General features: G+C 40.2%; 2 protein-coding genes across 2 annotated transcripts; both read right to left on the bottom strand.

The window, feature by feature from the left end:
- Positions 1 to 1,510: 1,510 nt before the first annotated feature.
- On the bottom strand, positions 1,511 to 2,926 carry LOC106366894 (autophagy-related protein 8b). The gene is made up of 6 exons (XM_013806570.3): positions 2,774 to 2,926; positions 2,607 to 2,660; positions 2,321 to 2,376; positions 2,188 to 2,240; positions 1,911 to 2,029; positions 1,511 to 1,828 (listed from the first exon to the last, which is right to left on the bottom strand). Exons 2-6 carry the CDS (start codon positions 2,641 to 2,643, stop codon positions 1,731 to 1,733), a joined length of 363 nt encoding a protein of 120 aa, XP_013662024.2. The 5' UTR covers positions 2,644 to 2,660; positions 2,774 to 2,926; the 3' UTR covers positions 1,511 to 1,730.
- Positions 2,927 to 6,603: 3,677 nt separating this feature from the next.
- On the bottom strand, positions 6,604 to 7,635 carry LOC106378111. The gene has a single exon (XM_048767811.1). The coding sequence runs from the start codon at positions 7,633 to 7,635 to the stop codon at positions 6,604 to 6,606; it is 1,032 nt and encodes a 343-aa protein (XP_048623768.1).
- Positions 7,636 to 19,577: the final 11,942 nt, after the last annotated feature.

The raw sequence follows: 19,577 nt of genomic DNA, 5'->3' as shown, positions 1-19,577 counted from the left end.
CTGATTTAGACTCAAAAATCGCAGTCGCTCCGTCTCTACAGCTACATAGGCGTCAACAATGTACTGGTGCAGCAATCTTCCACCTTTAATGATTGTCATTCCTTCCGATGGCCTAGTTTGTAGCTGGTAAGCATAGAACTCTCGCATCGTCATGTATGTTCTTCTCACAGTGGATGCTTCAGGCCCCTCATATGGCAATCGCTCATGGTAACCTGTTTCTCCGTAAGGAAACAATAATGGATACTGAAGGCTCATCAGTAATGGGTGTAGATCACCTATTCTTTGCAGTGCAGATGATTTGAGCTCAACCACAATATCTCTTCCTACTGAAGTTGCAGACAAATCACCAATTATTAGTCCACCGATCTCACTCGCCGTAGGAAGATCATATTGACCACCTCTGTGATGCTGAATTCAATTTTCCCGGTGATGCTGAATTCAATTTTCCCGGTTGTTCGAAAACGGTCGCGCGCATGCCTGAAGGTTTTGGCTAGGTGATTATTAATATCTAGCATCTCAATCAACTGGAGGATAACAGTATCATCCACGGCCAGCTGAGATGAACCTTTTGTAAAAGACCTCTTTCGGTTTTCCAGCTCATTATCAGTGTCGAAAATATAAAGCTGCAAATACTCTGGATCGTTACCATCGTCAGGTAGCATAGAACCAATTCTATGAATGATTTGGCCATGAACCCGAAATGTAAAAGGTCCAGGGGTCCCAGTAACGCTATGATCAATCTGTGCACCCATGGATGTGAAAGCAAGCAAACTGTTTGCAACTCTGATGTGAGATCTGAATTTAGGCGTCTCTAGGAGCTCTAGCAATGGAGAGGGTGGTTCTCGGACAGGTGGAAGCCTCACTCTACCTCTCTGGCAACATAGACTAAACTGTTTGGCATCTCTGTTCGGCTGGACACCAGTTGCTTCTGCATTCCATAGTAATGCTTTACACGATGGACATGAGACTATATCCCATTTGTCACATGGCTTGCGGATTCTTGTACCTGAATCAGAAGGAAACATAGTCAGGTTATGTCTATGGGATGGGACAATATTATCCAACGATTCCAGGGTTTACTCAGCATACGTTTAGTTTTTGGACCGTCTGAGGTAGGCGCCGTGCGCCTAGTTCTTGAGTTGTTTGACGAAGACGCTGTAAGACGGTGGCAGCGTAAGAATGTATGTAGATATTTTTGGAACAAAAAACTTATTTTCTTAAAACATCTTCTACAAATTTTAATGTGACAAATCCAAGTTCAAAGTGTTTTTTTTTTCCATTTTTTTCTTTTATATTCTGTGAAAAGAAATATATTTTACTAATCAAAAGCAATCATATGTAAATTTACTTAAGAGTATAATAGTTTTATTTACCAGGATATGATTTGTGTAATCTACTTGTCAATCATATGGTGATTAAGAAGAAAGTGTGTATAACAGAGATTAGGAGAGGATAGTAGGACTAGACTCAAGTTAAATATGACTCGAGTAAAATAGAGTCCAGATACCAATGGTGAAGATAGATGGATAGAACGAAAGACGCAAAACGATGTAAATAGACAGTCAAATCAAATCAAACTGAGGAAAAATATTAAATCCAGAGAAAAAAGAGCTAAAAATATAAATCCCAGAAAGTAAAGACATTATTGAAGTCGACGAAACAGAGCAAAAGCTAGAGGGGGGAAGGAATGTACAATCATTATCAAGATCAAATTGTCAAAGCAGAGATAATTAGCATGCTGATCCAAATGTGTTCTCTCCACTGTATGTCAAGTAGAGAAACCCATCTTCGTCTTTGTGTTCTTCATAGATTGCAGACATCAATGCCGCTACTCGTAAGAAAGAGAAAACAAATCAAGACAAGAATCATAGAAGTTGGAAAATTCAGAAAGTTTAAAATATTTTAATTACCAGTTGGAGGTAACGTGTTCTTGACAAAGACAAAGATTGCTTTCTCGGCTCCAAGCTTGATTCTTTTCCTAACAACGTAGACGAATTGCCCAACGGTTAGATCAGCGGGTACAAGATACCTATAAGACAAGAAACAAGATTAGAGAAAACGAATGATTATGTGATGAACTCGCTTTAAACTCTAATCGCTTGAGAATTATATAGCTTAAAGCAACAGTTATTCATACTTAAGAATCATTAGGCATGTATCATGTATAATAATTAATAAAAAACTCACTTCTTCTTGTCAATGTCAGGAACATCGCTCTGTTCAGCTTTCTCCACAATCACCTGTAATTCAGTTTCTGATTAGACTCGAAAAAAAAAGAAAAGATTGTTCGGTAAAACAGAGAAAAGTTGAGAGAACATACGGGAACTCTGTCTTGGTATTTCTCTCTGATGCGAGTAGATTCAGCCATTCTTATCTCTGTTATTATTAAAAAGAAAAACATAAAAGATTCATTCAATCACAGTTAGACAAATCACATAAACATCCTTAAGGTTCGGTAATAAACGTAATTTGATTTGATATTTTGATTCAAACACAAGGGTAGAAACTCGCATCAAACAATCAAATCAGACAAACTAAAACAGAGTTCCATCAGCAAACGATCAGAATCATAACACAAACTAAAGAAGCAGGCCAACGAAACTAACCAAGAGGATTAGAGAGCTTGAAGGAGTTCTTAGTCATGGCGATTAGATCAGTACCTGCGATCATTAAGAGAAAGAATATAAAAAATACGAATCTTTAGCTTTCTTTGCAAAATCTGGATAAAACCCAGAATCTGTAATTGATCGAACAGAGGCGAATTCAAATATACCGATGATCGTGAGGAACTAGGGTTTGATTGAAAGAAAAAATAAGAAAGAGGATCAAAGTATTAAAAGAAAGGGAAGAGGCAAAATATATATAAAGGAATCGATTCATGATGGATTTAGGGCTTAAAAACTTTTAATGACGGTTTCCTACAAGACACCGTAACTTGTCTGGCAATTGGTGTTTACTTTTATTTTAATTTTTGTTTTAAGATATTAATTAATAATTGTTCTAATTAAAAGACCGAAGATTGAATAGTTCTGTGTTTTATTAATCATAACATGGGTTCCTTTATATAAAGATTACAAATCATAAGAAAAGGAAAGTATCCAAAAACCTAAACCAACTAGGATTAAGAAAACTACTAATACATAATAATGAAAATATAACAATTACAAAGAAAAGAAAATAGAGTTTCATTTTCTCCAAAGCATAAGCCGTCTCTCTCTCTTTCTCTCCTAAGATCACGGCCGTCTCTCTCTCTCTAGGGTTGGGCCGTCTCTCTCTCTAAGTGTATGGACCTGTTATGGACCGGGCCGGTTATGGACATCCATCAATTGATTTATAACACTCCCCCTTGGATGCCATAACCATTCAGGGATTGTAATACGCTTAATGTTGCCTCATTAAAACCTTATCAGGAAAGCCCAGTGAGACAAAACCATGATGAAGGAAAAAGAGTACAACACGTACTACTCCCCCTGATGTGAATCTCAGTGTAGGTTCTTTAGTCTACGCATCTGATGTGTGATCTTTCCTGAACGTGCAGGAAGAGAGTAATCAAATCGGCCAAGTTTATTACTGAACCGTAATTGGACCATTTTGATCTTTCCGGTCTTTTCTCATGTCATCTGACATCGTGTGTACATGGTCCAGAAGTGAACCTTTGCTGTCAACCGCTATATACTTTGGTCAGACATGTAGGACTATGGTCCTCGACCATAAACATCCTCACTGATACTCTCTTTGGCTATTAGCCGCCTATGATGATGTTAAAATGCTGATTGATAGGTAACAGACTGTATGAGTTTTCTCTATACTACCATCAACTATGCACTTATCTGATCGATCCATGTTGAGTCATAGACTTCTTTTATACATGTTCATAACTTGTCTCATGAGTGTCCAAGATCATGACTTGATCAATGATCATTGTTGTAATGAATTTTACAATCTTATCTAACTATGGCATTGTGGCCAAATACACTCATGAATCTCACATGTGGTCATCGATCTCTATTGCCTTAGGCAATGCCATATTCGTTTTTCATTGCAGTCCTATCCTTATATTGATGTCGTCTCATGACCTCTCTACCGTGGATCATATCACACACTGAATATACATTAGGTCATGGACTTCGATCACACATTCTTATGGACTGCAACCTATTGGTATCCGATCGAGAAGGATAGATTAAATGTCTCCTCTCAGCCTCACAGCAGCAGCAGACTGTTCTGCTATGCCGGATCCTTATCTAAGGGATCTGATGTTGGATTGGTCTATCCGGAGAACATGCTATCCGAGGTAGCAAGCTGAGGCAATCCGAATTACCTTTCTTTGGGCTGATCTTTCTTTTCCACCCGTACTACAATCTAGTCGGTCCATGCTAGTGTCATAGATCTGTATAAACCTTTTAACCTCTCTTTAGGTTGGTTTAGTATAAACAAAAGGAATTCGAATTTCTTTATTAGTTTACATATGGACTGAATTTGATCGTTTTTATAGAACTCCTTTACTAGTATTACATACTATATGTAGCTGCTTTGTTGCAGTCCATGAACAGCTGAGGAACAATGTTGTCCTTTATCCAGTGATCCATATGCTGCTTACTGCATCTTTATATGTCAATCTAATTTCTTTCTTATGACCAGACCTTTGTCAATTTCGAAATTGTGTAGCAGCATCCACCACATAGGAGTTTATCTCCTTATAATCTGTTCCATGGTCTCTGTGAGTATCCTTGTGTTACAAGCTATGATCGAATGTTGTTTAGTAGGAAACATAAACACCTTTAGACCTCGTGATCATGTACCATATCTCACGGTTTCTTTTCCCTCACAAGACCCATCTATTTCACTGGTTTATATCAGATGGCGTTTTTGTATATATGTATGTGGCCATACGCCTATCTTTCTCTATAGATACTTTAAACCCCACGTTTATCTTTTCAATCTAATCTTTAATCTTTATGAGTACTCTTTCGTGGGTTCTGATCCTCGTTTATATCTTTATGTTCAAGTGCTACTCTCTTATGTACAAATATATATTTATGTGTCAACACTTATATATGGTTCCATTGTGTTCCAGACATGATCTAATCGATTGGAGATTTCATTATCCAGGACCTTTGCTACCTAGTAGCTTGGCGTCCCAAACTACATGGTTTGGTACCTTAGCTGTTTAGCTGCGCAGCCTTTTCTCAATGTCTGGTCTGGTTTCCTTATGACCTCGGATTTGTATTCTATGCACCTTTCTCTTTTTCTTTCCGAGGTTCCTTATCTTATGGAACACTTTGGTCTATCTTGTATAGACTCTGTAGCAACTTGACTGTGTCTCTTTCTAGGACATCAGATTTCGTTTGGTGCTAAGCTGGTTATGACTTAGTCATTCTTTTCTTTTCTTTTCGGGTCAGTGTATGGCATCTCGATTAGCTAGCTATGTATAATCTTTTCTTTCTTTGGACGTCTATAAGTCTAATCTGAGGATCTTTGCCAAGACAATGATGGTTGATACCATTCTGCTTCTTATCATTCTTTACTCTTTACCAGCTTATAGCTTTCTCCTTTTAATGTTGGATAGTCGGATTCATTGATCATGCAATTCGTGTACCTGGCCACTTTCTGATCACCCATATTTGTCTCAAGGTCTCTAAGAAGTCATGGGAGAAAGTCATACTCTTATCCAACATATATTCCCAATCCTCTTCTGAGGTTCCATTTTAGACGGCACATATGTCTGTGGTGGTTTATTCAAAGTCTCTTAAGATGGTGTATGTCAGGTTTATGACCCGTATTCAATCTGAGATGGAAATATCTATGCTCACTTATATGGCCTGATATATTTTCACTTTATATACATGTAAATCCATGATGTTCCTAAGCTTTAGGATGGATGTCCGATCCTTATAGGTAATGGACTGCACGGCCAAGCCGTTTATATCATGGTCATAGACCATGGTTCACGATTTTTTTCACGAATTTGTAGTATTGATCATGTATCACGGGTTTATCCTCTCTCCCCTTCATGAACATACTATAATTTCGTGATGTATGACAATAAAGCCTAATGAGTTTCCCTTTGTGTACATGTTTCACAACGTGAGATCTTATGGGATAACTATTTGTGCCTTCTCAATATCAATCTTTGCATCAAGTTAAGACTAGGATGGCTAATCCGGTCTTGCTATAACGTGTATAATTTTCGTGGGATATATCAGTATGATCACCACGGCTCTTGCCTCTTATCATACTGATATGTAGCATAATTTTGATCAGTAGATTACATAGGTATAGTCTTGACCACTTTCTCAAAAGGGTCTTAGGTGTTTTCTTTCTTTCTTAAATCTGAAGAAACTTGTTTCCTTTTGCCCATTGTTTCTATTTGGAAACCATTTTATTATAACTCAATGGGTCATACATTCTTTGGTGTATATAATGCCCTTTAGGCAATGCCTTGGCCATAGATTTCTTACTAGGCTACTATACCCGTACTATAATGCCCTTTAGGCAATTTCTTTATCAATAAAATCATTCACATTATCAAGCAAAATCAGACAAGATATAATAGCAATGAACTCAAAGCATTTCATAAAACAATATGACAAGATGTCGATTTTAGTCTTTGAGACAATCAGAAGTCTCAAAATCCAAGAGGTCGTCCTTTTCAAGGTCGGAATCATCATCAGCATCATACCCGGTATCATGAACCATATGGGCTTCCGGGTTCTTGTTCTTAAGGCTCTCTTGATAGAGCTCACATAGATGTTTAGGGGTTCTACAATTCTTGGCCCAATGGTTAATCATCCCGCATCTGTGACAAGATGATTTGGTCGAGTTAGACGGTTTGGATATGCCGCCTCGACCACGACCATAACTGCCTCGGCCACGGCCATAGCTGGAACCACGACCACGGTTATTGTGGTTTCCTTTCCGACCATATGAGAAGTTGTCACGGCCACGTCCTTTGTATCTACTACGGCATTTGCCGTGTGATCTCTTATTATCATGGACGTGGTTGCACTCTTTGGGATATTTCTTTTCAGCCTCATTGGCTTCTGGTAATGCTACTGTTCCGATGGGTCTCATTTCACTGTTTTTCATCAGGAGTTCATTATTAGCCTCGGCCAGAAGTAGGCATGAGATCAGATCAGTGTATGAGGCGAAGCCTCTCTCTTTATACTGCTGTTGCAGCAACACGTTCGTCGAATGGAACGTGGAGAATGTTTTATCAAGCAACTCTTTCTCAGTTACTTCCTCACCACAAAGTCTCATCATTGAGACTATCTTAAACAATACTGAACTGTATTCATCCACAGACTTATAGTCCATGAATCTGAGATTCTTCCACTCATGTTTAGCCCTTGGTAATAGCACTGTTTTCTGGTGATCATATCGTCGCTGTAAAGCGGTCCAAAGGTCTAGTGGATTCTCCATGGTGAGGTACTGATCTTTTAGAACCTCAATGAGATGGTGGCGTATAATACTTATAGCCCTGTATAGATTCTTATCAGTCTCATTGTTGCCATCGGTGATAGCATCACCGAGTTCTTTTGACCTCAAGTTAATCTTTGTGTCAAGTGCACATTGCAAATAGTTGTCTCCAGAGAGATTAAGGGCAACATAGTCTAGGTTTGAGATTTTCGACATCTGAATCACATTATCATTCGAAATTAAGGGTTTCACAATGTGATCATGTGGCCGCAAGACAATCAATAATCTTGGCCACAAGCAAGTCTTATGCAATCATGTTTTCAAACAATCTAAAACGACCATGGTGTGATCAATCATAGATTCTATATTAGGCCGCACGGCCATACAATTCTATGATGCAAACTATTCAAGTTTATACGATCTATATGTCATGCTGGTCGATATTTTAAAACAAGACGAATGCAATTCATATTCAGTTTTATATGTTTATGCAAACAACCCTAATCAATCGGTTTCTTATTATGAAAATTAGAGTTTTGATTTAAGCAATACTAGAATTTGATTTTAGCAATATGAGATCAAGGTTTCAAGGCCTTTAGGAATTTAAAACGAGATTTAGGGTTTTAAACATTTAAGTGGCCGATTTTATCAACATGAGGTTAAGGGTTTCAAGGCTTTAAGATTTTAGTTTTGAGATTCAAACAATTTATTAATCTTAAAACTCAGATCATCAATCATTCAATCAAGCAAGAACAATTTAAAATCGATTTCAAGCTTTAGGGTTTTAGGATTTTCGATTCCAAGATTTAGGGTTTTCATAATTTAGATCAGAACAATCAATCAACATGTTCTAATGGAATCGATTTCAATCTAGTGATTATAAGATGATCAGTTTTAGGTTATACCAATTTTTAGGGTTTATCAAAAACATTGGATTTCCATAATAATGGATTAGGGTTTTAGGGTTTGATCATTATGTTTTTAGATTAATCGGTATACCTTTGTTTGTAGGGTTGAAACTGGACCACCAAAGAGAACGGATGAACCTCGAGCTGCACACGGACGGACGCGAGCTGGCTGTCGTCGGACGCGAGCTGAACGGGACGGGACGCGTCTGCTTCTTATCGGGTTTGCGAGTTGCTTCCTATCGGGTTTGCAAGCGGCTGATCGGGATTGCGAGCTGGTTGATCGGGAACACGAGCTGGCTGTGATGCGAACGGAAGCTGAGGTCGTCTAGGATCAGGAACACCTTAGGGATGGAGCTGATCGGTTGCTGACGAGCTGGAACGCGAGCTAGGACGAATTAGGGTTCGTCGGGATTAGGTTAAAGTCGCCGGCTAGGTTATGTTTAAAGGATTGACGATTTTAGCTTAGATTGAAGAGAACAATCGTGCTGATAACGTGTTGTAATTAGAAGATTGAAGACTGAATAGTTCTGTGTTTTATTAATCATAACATGGGTTCCCTTCTATAAGTTTTACAAGTCATAAGAAAATGAAAGTATCCAAAAACCTAAACCAACTAGGATTAAGAAAACTACTAATACATAATAATGGAAATATAACAATTACAAGGAAAAAAAATAGAGTTTCATTTTCTCCAAAGTATAAGCCGCCTCTCTCTTTCTCCTAAGGTCACGGCCGTCTCTCTCTCTCTAGGGTTGGACCGTCTCTCTCTCTAAGTGTATGGATCGGTTATGGACCGGGCCGGTTATAGACATCCATCAATTGATTTATAACAATAATCTTTGTTTTAGAATATTAATTAATTGCCTTGCAAGGATAATACGAAGCTTGTCTTACGTCAACACGGCCGGCCATACAACGTCAGTTTGTTGTTTTATGGGTATTGTGGGCTTTTATATGGGCCTTTTTAATTATGTTTGGATCCTTGTTGGGCGTTTGAAGTCTATATATTCACGATTTCTGACTTGTGAATGCCTCACAATGTCAAGAGTTTAAGGTATTCTTTGTATCTAGTTTTGGGCAACATTATTCCGGTCCTTAGTTTGGTCATTAAGAGGAGGGAGCCCGCAAAAACACCAGAACCGAGGGAAAAAATCTCTAACTAAGAGACATTTTGGTTTGGTCTCTGTACTGTTCGCGGGCCCCACTGAAACGTGCCGGTCCGCGATTGGTTCATTTTAAATTTTTTTTTTAAATCTGATAAAAAAAAAAGTTTAAAGACAAATTATTAAAGACTCAGCAATAATGATGCTCTAAATGCAGTTGTTATGTGATTGAGTCTTGTAATCTTGACTGTCACTAAGAGCCGCCTTCTTCTAAATTATTAGATCAATCGAATATTTATTTTTTGGTGACAAATCACAAGCATTTTTTCTCTTGTATTGTTGTTTTTAAATAAAGCTTTGTAAGCTATTGTTGTTTTCTATCCTTATTAATTACTAGGGGCATAATCTCCCGCGTGCAGTGACATTATTGTAGCTTTGTATAAATATTTGAAGGTGATGCTGTGTTTTGCAACACTCACACCTGATACATAGGAACAAAGAGAACTATGGTGTTTAATTTTTTAGTATTTTTATTTTATAGGTTTGAGGTGAGGTACTGAAGTGGAGTTATTTTATGTATTTCATGTTGTGTTTGAATTTTGTTGTTTTAGTAGATTAGTTTATTTTGGGATGTTTATTTAACGTCTTTTATTTAGAATTAATGTTCATTATCCCAAACTTTTATTTTGGTCTTAAAAAAAATGTCTTCACCTCTTTGCCGAAAATCAAAACATTATAAATAATAATTTCCAGCACGATTATTATTATTATTATTATTATTATTGTTATTATTATCCCAAACTTGATAGTTATTTGTAATTCGTCGTTACTGTGTTTTAAACAAACATTTGAAATAAAATATTAAATAAATTATAGTGAAAATTGCATGCTGAAGTTTTATTTTTTGGTTTTTAAAGGGCTTACAAATAAAAAAAAGTTCGTAGAAATATTTAATTGTTTGGGTTGGTTCGATGTTGGGTATATAAACTCAATTTATAAGAAAACGTAAGTGAACTGTCGGTGGTGAATTTGCCACCTATGTGTAGCTCAGAAGAGTTAGTCTCTAAAATTTTAAGCTTTGCAGGTGTTTGATTATGTTCTTTAGTTGGAGTCATGTTCTGAAACATTCAGCAGCAACACAATAGAGCTCTTTAAAAAAAGTTCTGCCTATGATTCATTTAATTGGTTCATCATATTAGGACAATCATAATTCATTTAATATTGGAAAAGGCGTGTATTGCAACGTAATGGACGATCAAACAATTTGATTCCATTTCAAAGAAAAGGAGAAAACGTAACAACATTCATAGTTTCACACCATCTTCATCTATAACATATCAAAGATCTTCCAATTTTATTAAGCTTCAACTTGTATGATTCAACAACACCACTAACACAAACTATGTAGAACAATAATATGTTTAGGCAATTGAGTACCAAGTCAAACAAACAAACAAAAAACAAAAAAAAAATATTAATGTTTCTCTCTTAAGCTATGTCAAGTGGGAAATATGAGTTCTTGGTAACTGAAATATGAAAATGGTAAACAAAAATCCTGAGCTGGCTTTGATTTTACAACAAATCTATATACTCAGTCACGTAAAAACAAAACTGAAAGCAATAACCTGGGATACCCATGACGTCATTCAATGAACTCAGCAATCCCTCTCCTCACTTCCGAAGACCTCTTGAGTCACTGTAAGAGCCTGATGACACACCGAGAAAGAAAATAACGGATCTTTCCACTACTAAATCTATATGACACCTTATAGCAATTGCTGCTTCACTTCAACCTGGTCGAAACAAAAAAAAAAGGATTTTTTTTGTGAGAATCCATGGACCCACATCAGCAATTCGAACCAGAGAGCCAGACATGATCAAATGAATGGACATCAAAACTAAAAACCCACGGCTTTTCAAATGGAAAACAAAACTGATCCAAATGAAACCGTGATTAATCAACACATACCTTCAAAAAATCAATCTTTGTGACGGCTACATTTTCACAGCAGAAAAGATCTATTACCCAAAAAATCTCAATCGTGTTGAAGAGGAAGTATATATAAGGAGGGTTCACAGAGGGGTTACGATTGAGGCATCTCCTCTGCTGCTCCAAATGTGATAATCCAATCTCTCTTTTTTTTTTTTTTTTTTTTTTGTAAAAATCCAATCTTTCTTAACACTCTAATAAACAGAAAAGAAAAACAATTTTTCTTTAATTCGGAAAATATGGAAATTACATAAAAACCTGAGAATAGTTGAAGTATTTACAAGTTGTACCAGGGTATAACCCATCCGCCCCGACCCGACCCGTTTGTATGGGCAAACCAATTGAACCGAATCGTCTAACCGTGTAACCATACTAACCAACCGAACCAATCCCTTAAAACCAAACCAAATCTGTCGGTTTTAGCAAACCCTCTCATTGTATTTACTCGATCCAATTTGTATTAATTTATAACTCATTTCTCCCCTCTTTTTCCTCTTTTTCGGTTGGTTCCGAAGAACCCTAGTTTCCAAAATCGAGCTTGATTCGGTGAGAATCGAGCTTGATTCGGTGAGAATCGAGATAGAATCCGGTGAAATCTATCCGATTGCGATGGTGGTCGAAACGCGACGGGATAAGAGGAAGGATAATCCAACGGATGAAGAGGCTCCGAGAGTGAAGTTTGCAAAGACGGGATCCGGAGAAAATGTGGAGAAGACGACGACGGAGGAGAGTGAAACGAGGGCGGTGGAGATTGTTGAATCGACGGCAAAGACGACGGATGAATCGACGGCAAAGACGACGGATGTCTCGACGGAGAAGACAAAGACGACAGATGTCTCGACGGAGAAGACGAGAAAGGACTCGACGGAGAATACGGCGGAGATAACAGAGCCAAGTAATGTGGCTGCAGAAGCTGCTCCGATGACACTGAACAAAGGTCCTGGAGATGAAGAGAATGAGGAAACCGCTTCTGGAGATGAAGTGAATGAGAAAACCGCCTTTGGAGATGAAGAGAATGAGGAAACCGCTTCTGGAGATGAAGAGAATGAGGGTTCTGAAGAAGAACAAGAAAAACCAGATGGAGAGAAGGAGAGTTCTAACGAGGAGAATGAAGATTCTGAAGAAGAACCTCCAGATGGAGAGAACGAAGTGAATGCACGTTCGGAAGAAGAAGAAGCAAATGGAGAAGGAGAAGAGGAAGCAAACGAGAATGGGAATCCACCTGAACCTCAGGTAACAAATTATCAATGAGTTTGAATTTAAGTCGTAACATATGATTAGGGAGAGCTAGTAAATCGAGTGGGTTAATGTTAGTAATACTATGAGAACAATTGGAAAAACTGTCAGTTTTGGTACAACATAGGGAAACTGAAATTTTGTAAACGGAACCGTTGTATTACTTTGATATGATTTAGTATAACCTTTGTATAACTTGAGTATAACTTGGATATAACTTTGGTATAACTTGCAGGATTTGGATGGAAATGAGGCACCCGAGGCAATCAAACCAACCAGAATGTTCTTCAATCCATCTGAGTACAAGAAAAAAATAAAGCTAGGGACGAGGTGCATGATAGCTAGAGCGATTAAGACGCTAAGCAAACTGAAACCGAAGCTGTCTAAAGTGGAGTGGAACTGGTTCACGGAGTATCCTCAATTCAGACATATTTTCCACATGAAAAGAGAGAACAACCATAGGGTTCAGGGAATGTGGATGTTGTTGCTGCATACTGCCGGTAGCGAGAGGCGAAGAGAGGTGTGGTTCATTGTGAATGGCGTTGCCATCCTTATGGGCTGAGGAAACACAGTTTGATATCTGGGCTATTCTGCCACAACTATCCTCTCAGCTACAAAAAGCTTGGTGGGACGAAGTTCGTTGATTGACATTTCAAGGAAGGAGAACTTAGAAGGTTGGAGGATGTTAAGAAGAAGCTGGTGAACATGGGACCCCACAAAGACAGACTGAAGATGGCGGTTCTATTCTTCTTAGCTTCTGTCATTTGCGCGCAAATGAAGGTTGGACACAAGGCAAATCATGTGTTGGAGGTGTTCCAGAGAGCAGTGGATGATCTTGACCACTGCCAGTCCTTTCCATGGGGGAGATTCTCCTATGATTACATGCTGAAGGAGATCTCTCACACAATGAAGCATTTTGGAGGGGTGGTGAAAGAGAATACATTATGGCCGCTTCCAGGTTTCTGTGTTCCACTAGAGCTATGCAAGATCCCATTAATGACTTGATTGCTATTGTGATTGACTGATGGTATTTTATAAATGTTGTGTTTAACAACTTCTTGCATTCGAGGCAATTCCTAAGCAAGGAATGGCGTTCAGAGAACCTGTTGAAGGAGCTGATGTCAACTGCCCGAGGATGTGCAAGTCCTCATTCGAACGAAATGGAATGACAGGGGTGTCACTTTCTGCGATAAACAAGGAATTTTCTAACACAACCGTAAGTTTACCTGTGAACTAAAGTAGAACTAGAGTAAAACTGCGGTAGAACTAGGATATGATTAAAGTAAAACTATGGTAGAACTAGGGTAGAACTAGATAGGGAACTATGGTAGAACTAAGGTAGGACTAGATAGGGTGTCATGTCCCCGTTCCTGGAACTTGACATGAGACATAGACGTTTCAACAGAAACGAGACTGCTTTGGTTCAGATAATGGGAATTGATCGTGAACTAGCTGTAATGAAGTGAATGATCAGAATGGATCATGAGAAGACTAAGTCTAGGTCTGGAAATAGACCAAGGGACTTAGTAATATTGAATAATATGAAGAGAGCAAGCTGGACGAGAGATGAGACAGCTGGACGATGCGAGAATGAAGCTCGGTCAGCTGGGCGAAGCTCGGACAAGCTCAGCATAGCTCACATCAAGTTTGGCCAGCTCAGGTAGCTGGACTACTAGCTCACTCAGCTGGGTCAGCTGGGAGTCAGCTCAACTCAGCTGGATGGAGTGTTGGAAGCTCGGACCAGTGTGACAGTTTTGGGCAGTTACCGGGTCGGTTGGTTAGTCAATGATGGCTATGGGCCGGTGGGCACTTAGGATCGGACCAGGGGCTTGGGCAACCAGCCTAGGCTTGTGTGTGATGTGTTTAGGAGCAGTTAGGCCTGTTAGGGACGTCAGGTAACTGCCATAGGTGAAAAGGTGCAATCTGTACCATTGATTAAATCAATGGACAGAAATGAAACCGAAGGGATGCGATGGTTAAGAAGTAACCACCCCTTCTCCAATATAAGGAAGGCAAGTCCGTGCCTTTGCAGGCACGCCAGGGATTCCTTCTACACCTTGAAACAAAAAGAATCCATAGAAAAATACAGAGAGTTGGTCGGATTCCCAATCCAAGACCCATGGTGGTGTGAAGGCCATAAAGAGACAGTTTTGGGGCAGATCAAGGGGGAAGTTGAGAACGACCCTCTGAACGGTTTTGAGCATTGTTGACAACACCCAAAGCCTTATCTGGAGCCTGTGAACACATGCAAATGGTGAGGAAAGGAGGGAGTTGGCCGGAATCCATTCCCAAGGGCCAATGCAGCCTTAAAGGGAGATTGGTGTGGAAAGCAGTTTCATGGGGAACAAAGAGGGAAGTGATGCACGACCTTTGGATGGTGATTGATCATGGATGATCATGTCTAAGGCTTCCTCTGTGTCTGGGGAACACACACAATTGGTTAGGAGAGAAGGGGAAAGGCTTGACTCCACTCTCAAAGGCATGAACAGCATTGAAGATGGATGCAGTATAGAAACTGGTTTCATGGAAGTTCCATGGAAGGAGTGATGGGCACGAACCATGGTTAGATCTTATCAATACTGGAAGTATGTGATAAGGGTTTGATGAAGGCATGCTAGGAGGAGCATGGACGCCCCTGATGAGGTAACAGGTGGGGACTGCAGACCATTGGACATAGTCTGGTACACTATGGGCTGATCTGGTCCTGCAGTTACACCTTACTCTGTTTTATGATTATTAATCATATTATTTCTTCTTCTTATGATTGAGATTGATGATTAGACATAGTAGCACTGAACCATGGCTTGGCCGGTTCAGAAGAACCCTCCATGGCCTTGGTTTGGCAGCTAAGTTCGGATCTCCTACTTCCTGATGGATTTATGGCGATCTGACTTTGGAATCCTCTTAGTGGTGAATTATCATGAATTATCATGGTATTTGGGGATTTTTATCTGATTGATTTCGAGATGGTCAAGGTAGCCGGTGGGGCTGTTCTCGGTCAAGATCCATAGGATCGAGATCGGTTCTTGGAATTCTGACTTGACCATTCTCTTAGTTATGATTTATCATGAATTATCATGAATCCTAATGAGTTTTTAGGTATTGATTTAGAGATGGTCCCTTGGGCCGGTTTGGCTGATCTTGGCCGAGATCTATGGGATGGAGGCCGGTTCTGGGAAATCTGATTGGACCATTCTCTTAGTTATGATTTATCATGAATTGTCATGAATTTTAATTGATTTTTGGAGCAGGTTTGCTTGGGTCGAAATTGCACCTGGGGGCATATTGGGGTCAGATCCTTGTGTTAGGATATCTGATCATATGTTTGTGTGCTGGAACATATTGTCACTTATGATATTGATCATAAGGAATTGCTGGTTATCAACCTTGATGTTGGTAAGGCAGGCCGTGTGTGATCTGATCATGGGCAAGGATGGATGACCTGATCCTTGGATGATGGATCAAGGTGTCTGATCTGATTGATCAAAGGATGCACCGGTGGTAAGAGCGACACTAATCAGGTTCAGTGGGACATGGTTCCATGACTGATTAGGAAGTATGAAGACTCATCAGTTCTGAGTCATGTGGAGTGGTTGGTTGATTGACTCAGGATCTGATGGGCATTGTTAGTCCATGAGCTGGACTTGGTATCGTAAGTTGATAAGGCAAAAAGGATGTGGGACAGTGCATGAGCCGGTAAGGGCCAGATGCATGTCCTTAGCTGTTTGAAGACTTCTCAAGGGTTACTTATGTTTGTGGGGATGGTTGGATGAATGACTAAGTACCCAAGGGAAGAGTTTATGCAGGTGTAAAGGAGCTGGACGCAGTATATGGCAGCTGGCCATAGCTCGGTCCTAGCAGCTGGTTTATGAGTTCATTCAGCTAGAGTAGCTGGGCCGATGAGCTAACAAGCTCCGTGGATGTGGCAAAGGTATGATCTAGCAATGTTGCATAAATCTAGATAGAATGGTTAGGGGAATGGAACCTCAGATTTGTATGCCTTGATTTGGGTTCGGGATTGACCTTGGAGCTACCTGGTAGTTGAGTATACTAACCATTAGCCGAGGTGATTCGACCAGAGAAGTATTATATTGGTTATAGACCAATGGTTAAGTAGATACTATTTCGCTGTGCATAAGTTGAAAGGATCTAGCTAGGGAATGACTAAGGTAGTCTTGAGCTAGGATCTGAGTTAGCCCTCGCCAATGGGCGATATTTTAAATAAAGGGCAAAATTTTTAGAGGTTCGGCCCGGGTATGGACTGAGCGACGTGAGGCATCGACCGCGGCCTAGTCGGCCGGGATCGGGTCTTACAAGTTGGTATCAGAGCATGCTTGATCCTGTTACGGACAGTGCTCAAAGATGTTGAGTTCCAAACCGAAATTATTTCTGAAAACTGAGATGACTTGGAACCTTAGTTGTGGTGAGCCAAGTGAGAGTTGAGGTAAGTTTGGGTTTCATGCTTGTGAACGGGGAAGTTCCAAGATGAGCCGGCTTAGCCAAGATACACTCTTCCACGGCAAGACCCTGAAAACATAAAGGTTAGTTTATCTAGTTATTTGGGAATAATAGACGGATTGGATGATGGATGCAATGCAAGATCTTTGTATGGACGACCTGGACAAGGGAAGTAACATGGACCAGAGAGTGGCTTAGGTTGAAAGAAACGTGCAGCGCTCTCTTGGAGGTAAATGTTATTCCTTGGTGGCCGTTCAAAACAAGTGAGCATATGCAATGTTCATGTTAGTCTAAGGGAGACGCTACATGGCTAGTACATGAGTAGGCTTGTGATCAGATGGATCAGCTTGGACTCAGTGTAAGTCAAAGTAGGATTCCTTAAGATTGAGTGAATGGAATGGATCAATTCCAAGAGGAATTGGAAACACGATGTTAAGTATCTTAGTATGATGAAGATTGAGGTATACTATAAACACTTTTGTGAATGGTATGGGACGTTCACAGATGTGTGATGCTTTGGAGAATGGTATGGGACATTTTCCAAATGTGTGATCAAACCGAGATCCTACTCATCTAAGTACTTAATGATCGGTGGTGTGGAAACACATTATTTGATACTGGAGCTACACATAGTTTTGTGAGTCCAAGTATGATTGCAAAAGGTTTGTTCCAGTATGGAACATGGGATGGTCCTGAACGAGTGAGTGCGGCCAGAGGACAAGTTATGAACTCACTCGGTCTGGTTAAGGACATCCCTGTGGTGATCTTGGATAGGCCGATGCCTATAGATCTGATTGTTGTCCCCCTCAAGCATCATGAAGTGATCTTGGGCATGGACTGGTTGGGAAAGTATCGGGCAACTCTAGATTGTCACCGAGGAAGGGTGCAACTTGAGAACGAGTTTGGACCCCGATTAAGTACCAAGGAATCAAGCCAACCTCTTGTAGTTTGGTGGTTTCAGCAGTCCAAGTAGAACGAATGCTTGGAAATGGTTGTGAGGCCTTTTTGGCTACCATTTACACTGATGAGGTTGTAGGGGCCTGTGACCCAGAGGGTATACCGTTGGTTCGGGAATTTCAGGATGTGTTTGGGGCACTACATGGCATTTCCCCAGATAGGGCTAACCCATTCATCATTGAATTGGAACCTGGAACGGCCCCATTATCTAAAAGTCCATATAGAATGGCACCATCTCAGATGGCAGAGCTGAAGAAGCAACTTTGAGGAGTTGCTTGAGAAGGGGTTCATACGCCCTAGTGTATCACCTTGGGGAGCACCAGTCCTATTTGTTAAGAAAAAGGATGGTAGCTTTAGGTTGTGCATTGATTATAGGGGTTTGAACAGGGTGACTGGGAAGAACAAGTACCCTTTACCTAGGATTGATGAATTGCTGGAATCATAAACCTTATTGTCCAGGAAGGACTTAAGGGAACAGAACAATCTGTTAGGACTAATGGTAGAGTGAGCAGCCTAAAGATTGGAACATGTTGGCTAGGACTTGGCTGGTGCATCGAGTGGCTTGGAGATTGGTTGAATCTACTAAGACTTGAGTACTCAGTATGTTCCTAGGGACTGAATTTGATCTTGTCATGGACTAAGATCCGAAAAAGAATAAAGTCTAGAGTAGACGACCTTCTAAAGAGAGATATGGACTTGGTGTCTACTAGGACCCCAACCTGGAGAGTTGGACCAGTGACACAAGTCATGTCCTTGTATGGGTGCTTGATGAACCCTCGACTGTGGTCGAGGTAACCAGGTAAGGGTGCCATAAGAAAAACAGATGAACCACTTGATAAGATTTTGGGTTAAATCTCTATCAAGTGGGGGAGACTTGCTATGGTGATCAAGACGTGATCAGTGAGAAGGAGCAAGGAGGGAGATGCAACGAATTGGTTAGGAAGAACCAATCGAGCATGCTCCATGTTCTGGATAAATAGAGTTCGGTGGGAACCTTTTATCTTGAGAGAGGACGTCAGTTCCACTGGATTCGAGGACGAATCCATCCTAAGTGGGGGAGACTTGTCATGTCCCCGTTCCTGGAACTTGACATGAGACATAGACGTTTCAACAGAAACGAGACTGCTTTGGTTCAGATCATGGGAATTGATTGTGAACTAGCTGTAATGAAGTGAATGATCAGAATGGATCATGAGAAGACTAAGTCTAGGTCTGGAAATAGACCAAGGGACTTAGTAAGATTGAATAATATGAAGAGAGCAAGCTGGACGAGTGATGAGACAGCTGGACGATGCGAGAATGAAGCTCGGTTAGCTGGGCGAAGCACGGACAAGCTCAGTGTAGCTCACATCAAGTTTGGCCAGCTCAGGTAGCTGGACTACTAGCTCACTCAGCTGGGTCAGCTGGGAGTCAGCTCAACTCAGCTGGATGGAATGTTGGAAGCTCGGACCAGTGTGACAGTTCTGGGCAGTTACCGGGTCGGTTGGTTAGTCAATGATGGCTATG

This window comes from Brassica napus, chromosome C9, assembly GCF_020379485.1.
Source record: "Brassica napus cultivar Da-Ae chromosome C9, Da-Ae, whole genome shotgun sequence".
NCBI lineage: Eukaryota > Viridiplantae > Streptophyta > Magnoliopsida > Brassicales > Brassicaceae > Brassica > Brassica napus.
The sequence above is the reverse complement of the archived record's forward strand: the minus strand, read 5'-3'. Positions and strand labels throughout refer to the sequence as shown.

What these genes read in the sequence shown, in the direction of transcription:
- LOC106366894 (XM_013806570.3), bottom strand. Translation starts at nt 2,643, where the DNA reads ATGACTAAGAACTCCTTCAAGCTCTCTAATCCTCTTG. An exon ending in CAAGCTCTCTAATCCTCTTG is followed by an intron (nt 2,377 to 2,606) that starts GTTAGTTTCGTT and finishes TAATAATAACAG; the next exon opens with AGATAAGAATGGCTGAATCT. An exon ending in AATACCAAGACAGAGTTCCC is followed by an intron (nt 2,241 to 2,320) that starts GTATGTTCTCTC and finishes ACTGAATTACAG; the next exon opens with GTGATTGTGGAGAAAGCTGA.
- LOC106378111 (XM_048767811.1), bottom strand. Translation starts at nt 7,635, where the DNA reads ATGTCGAAAATCTCAAACCTAGACTATGTTGCCCTTAATCTCTCTGGA.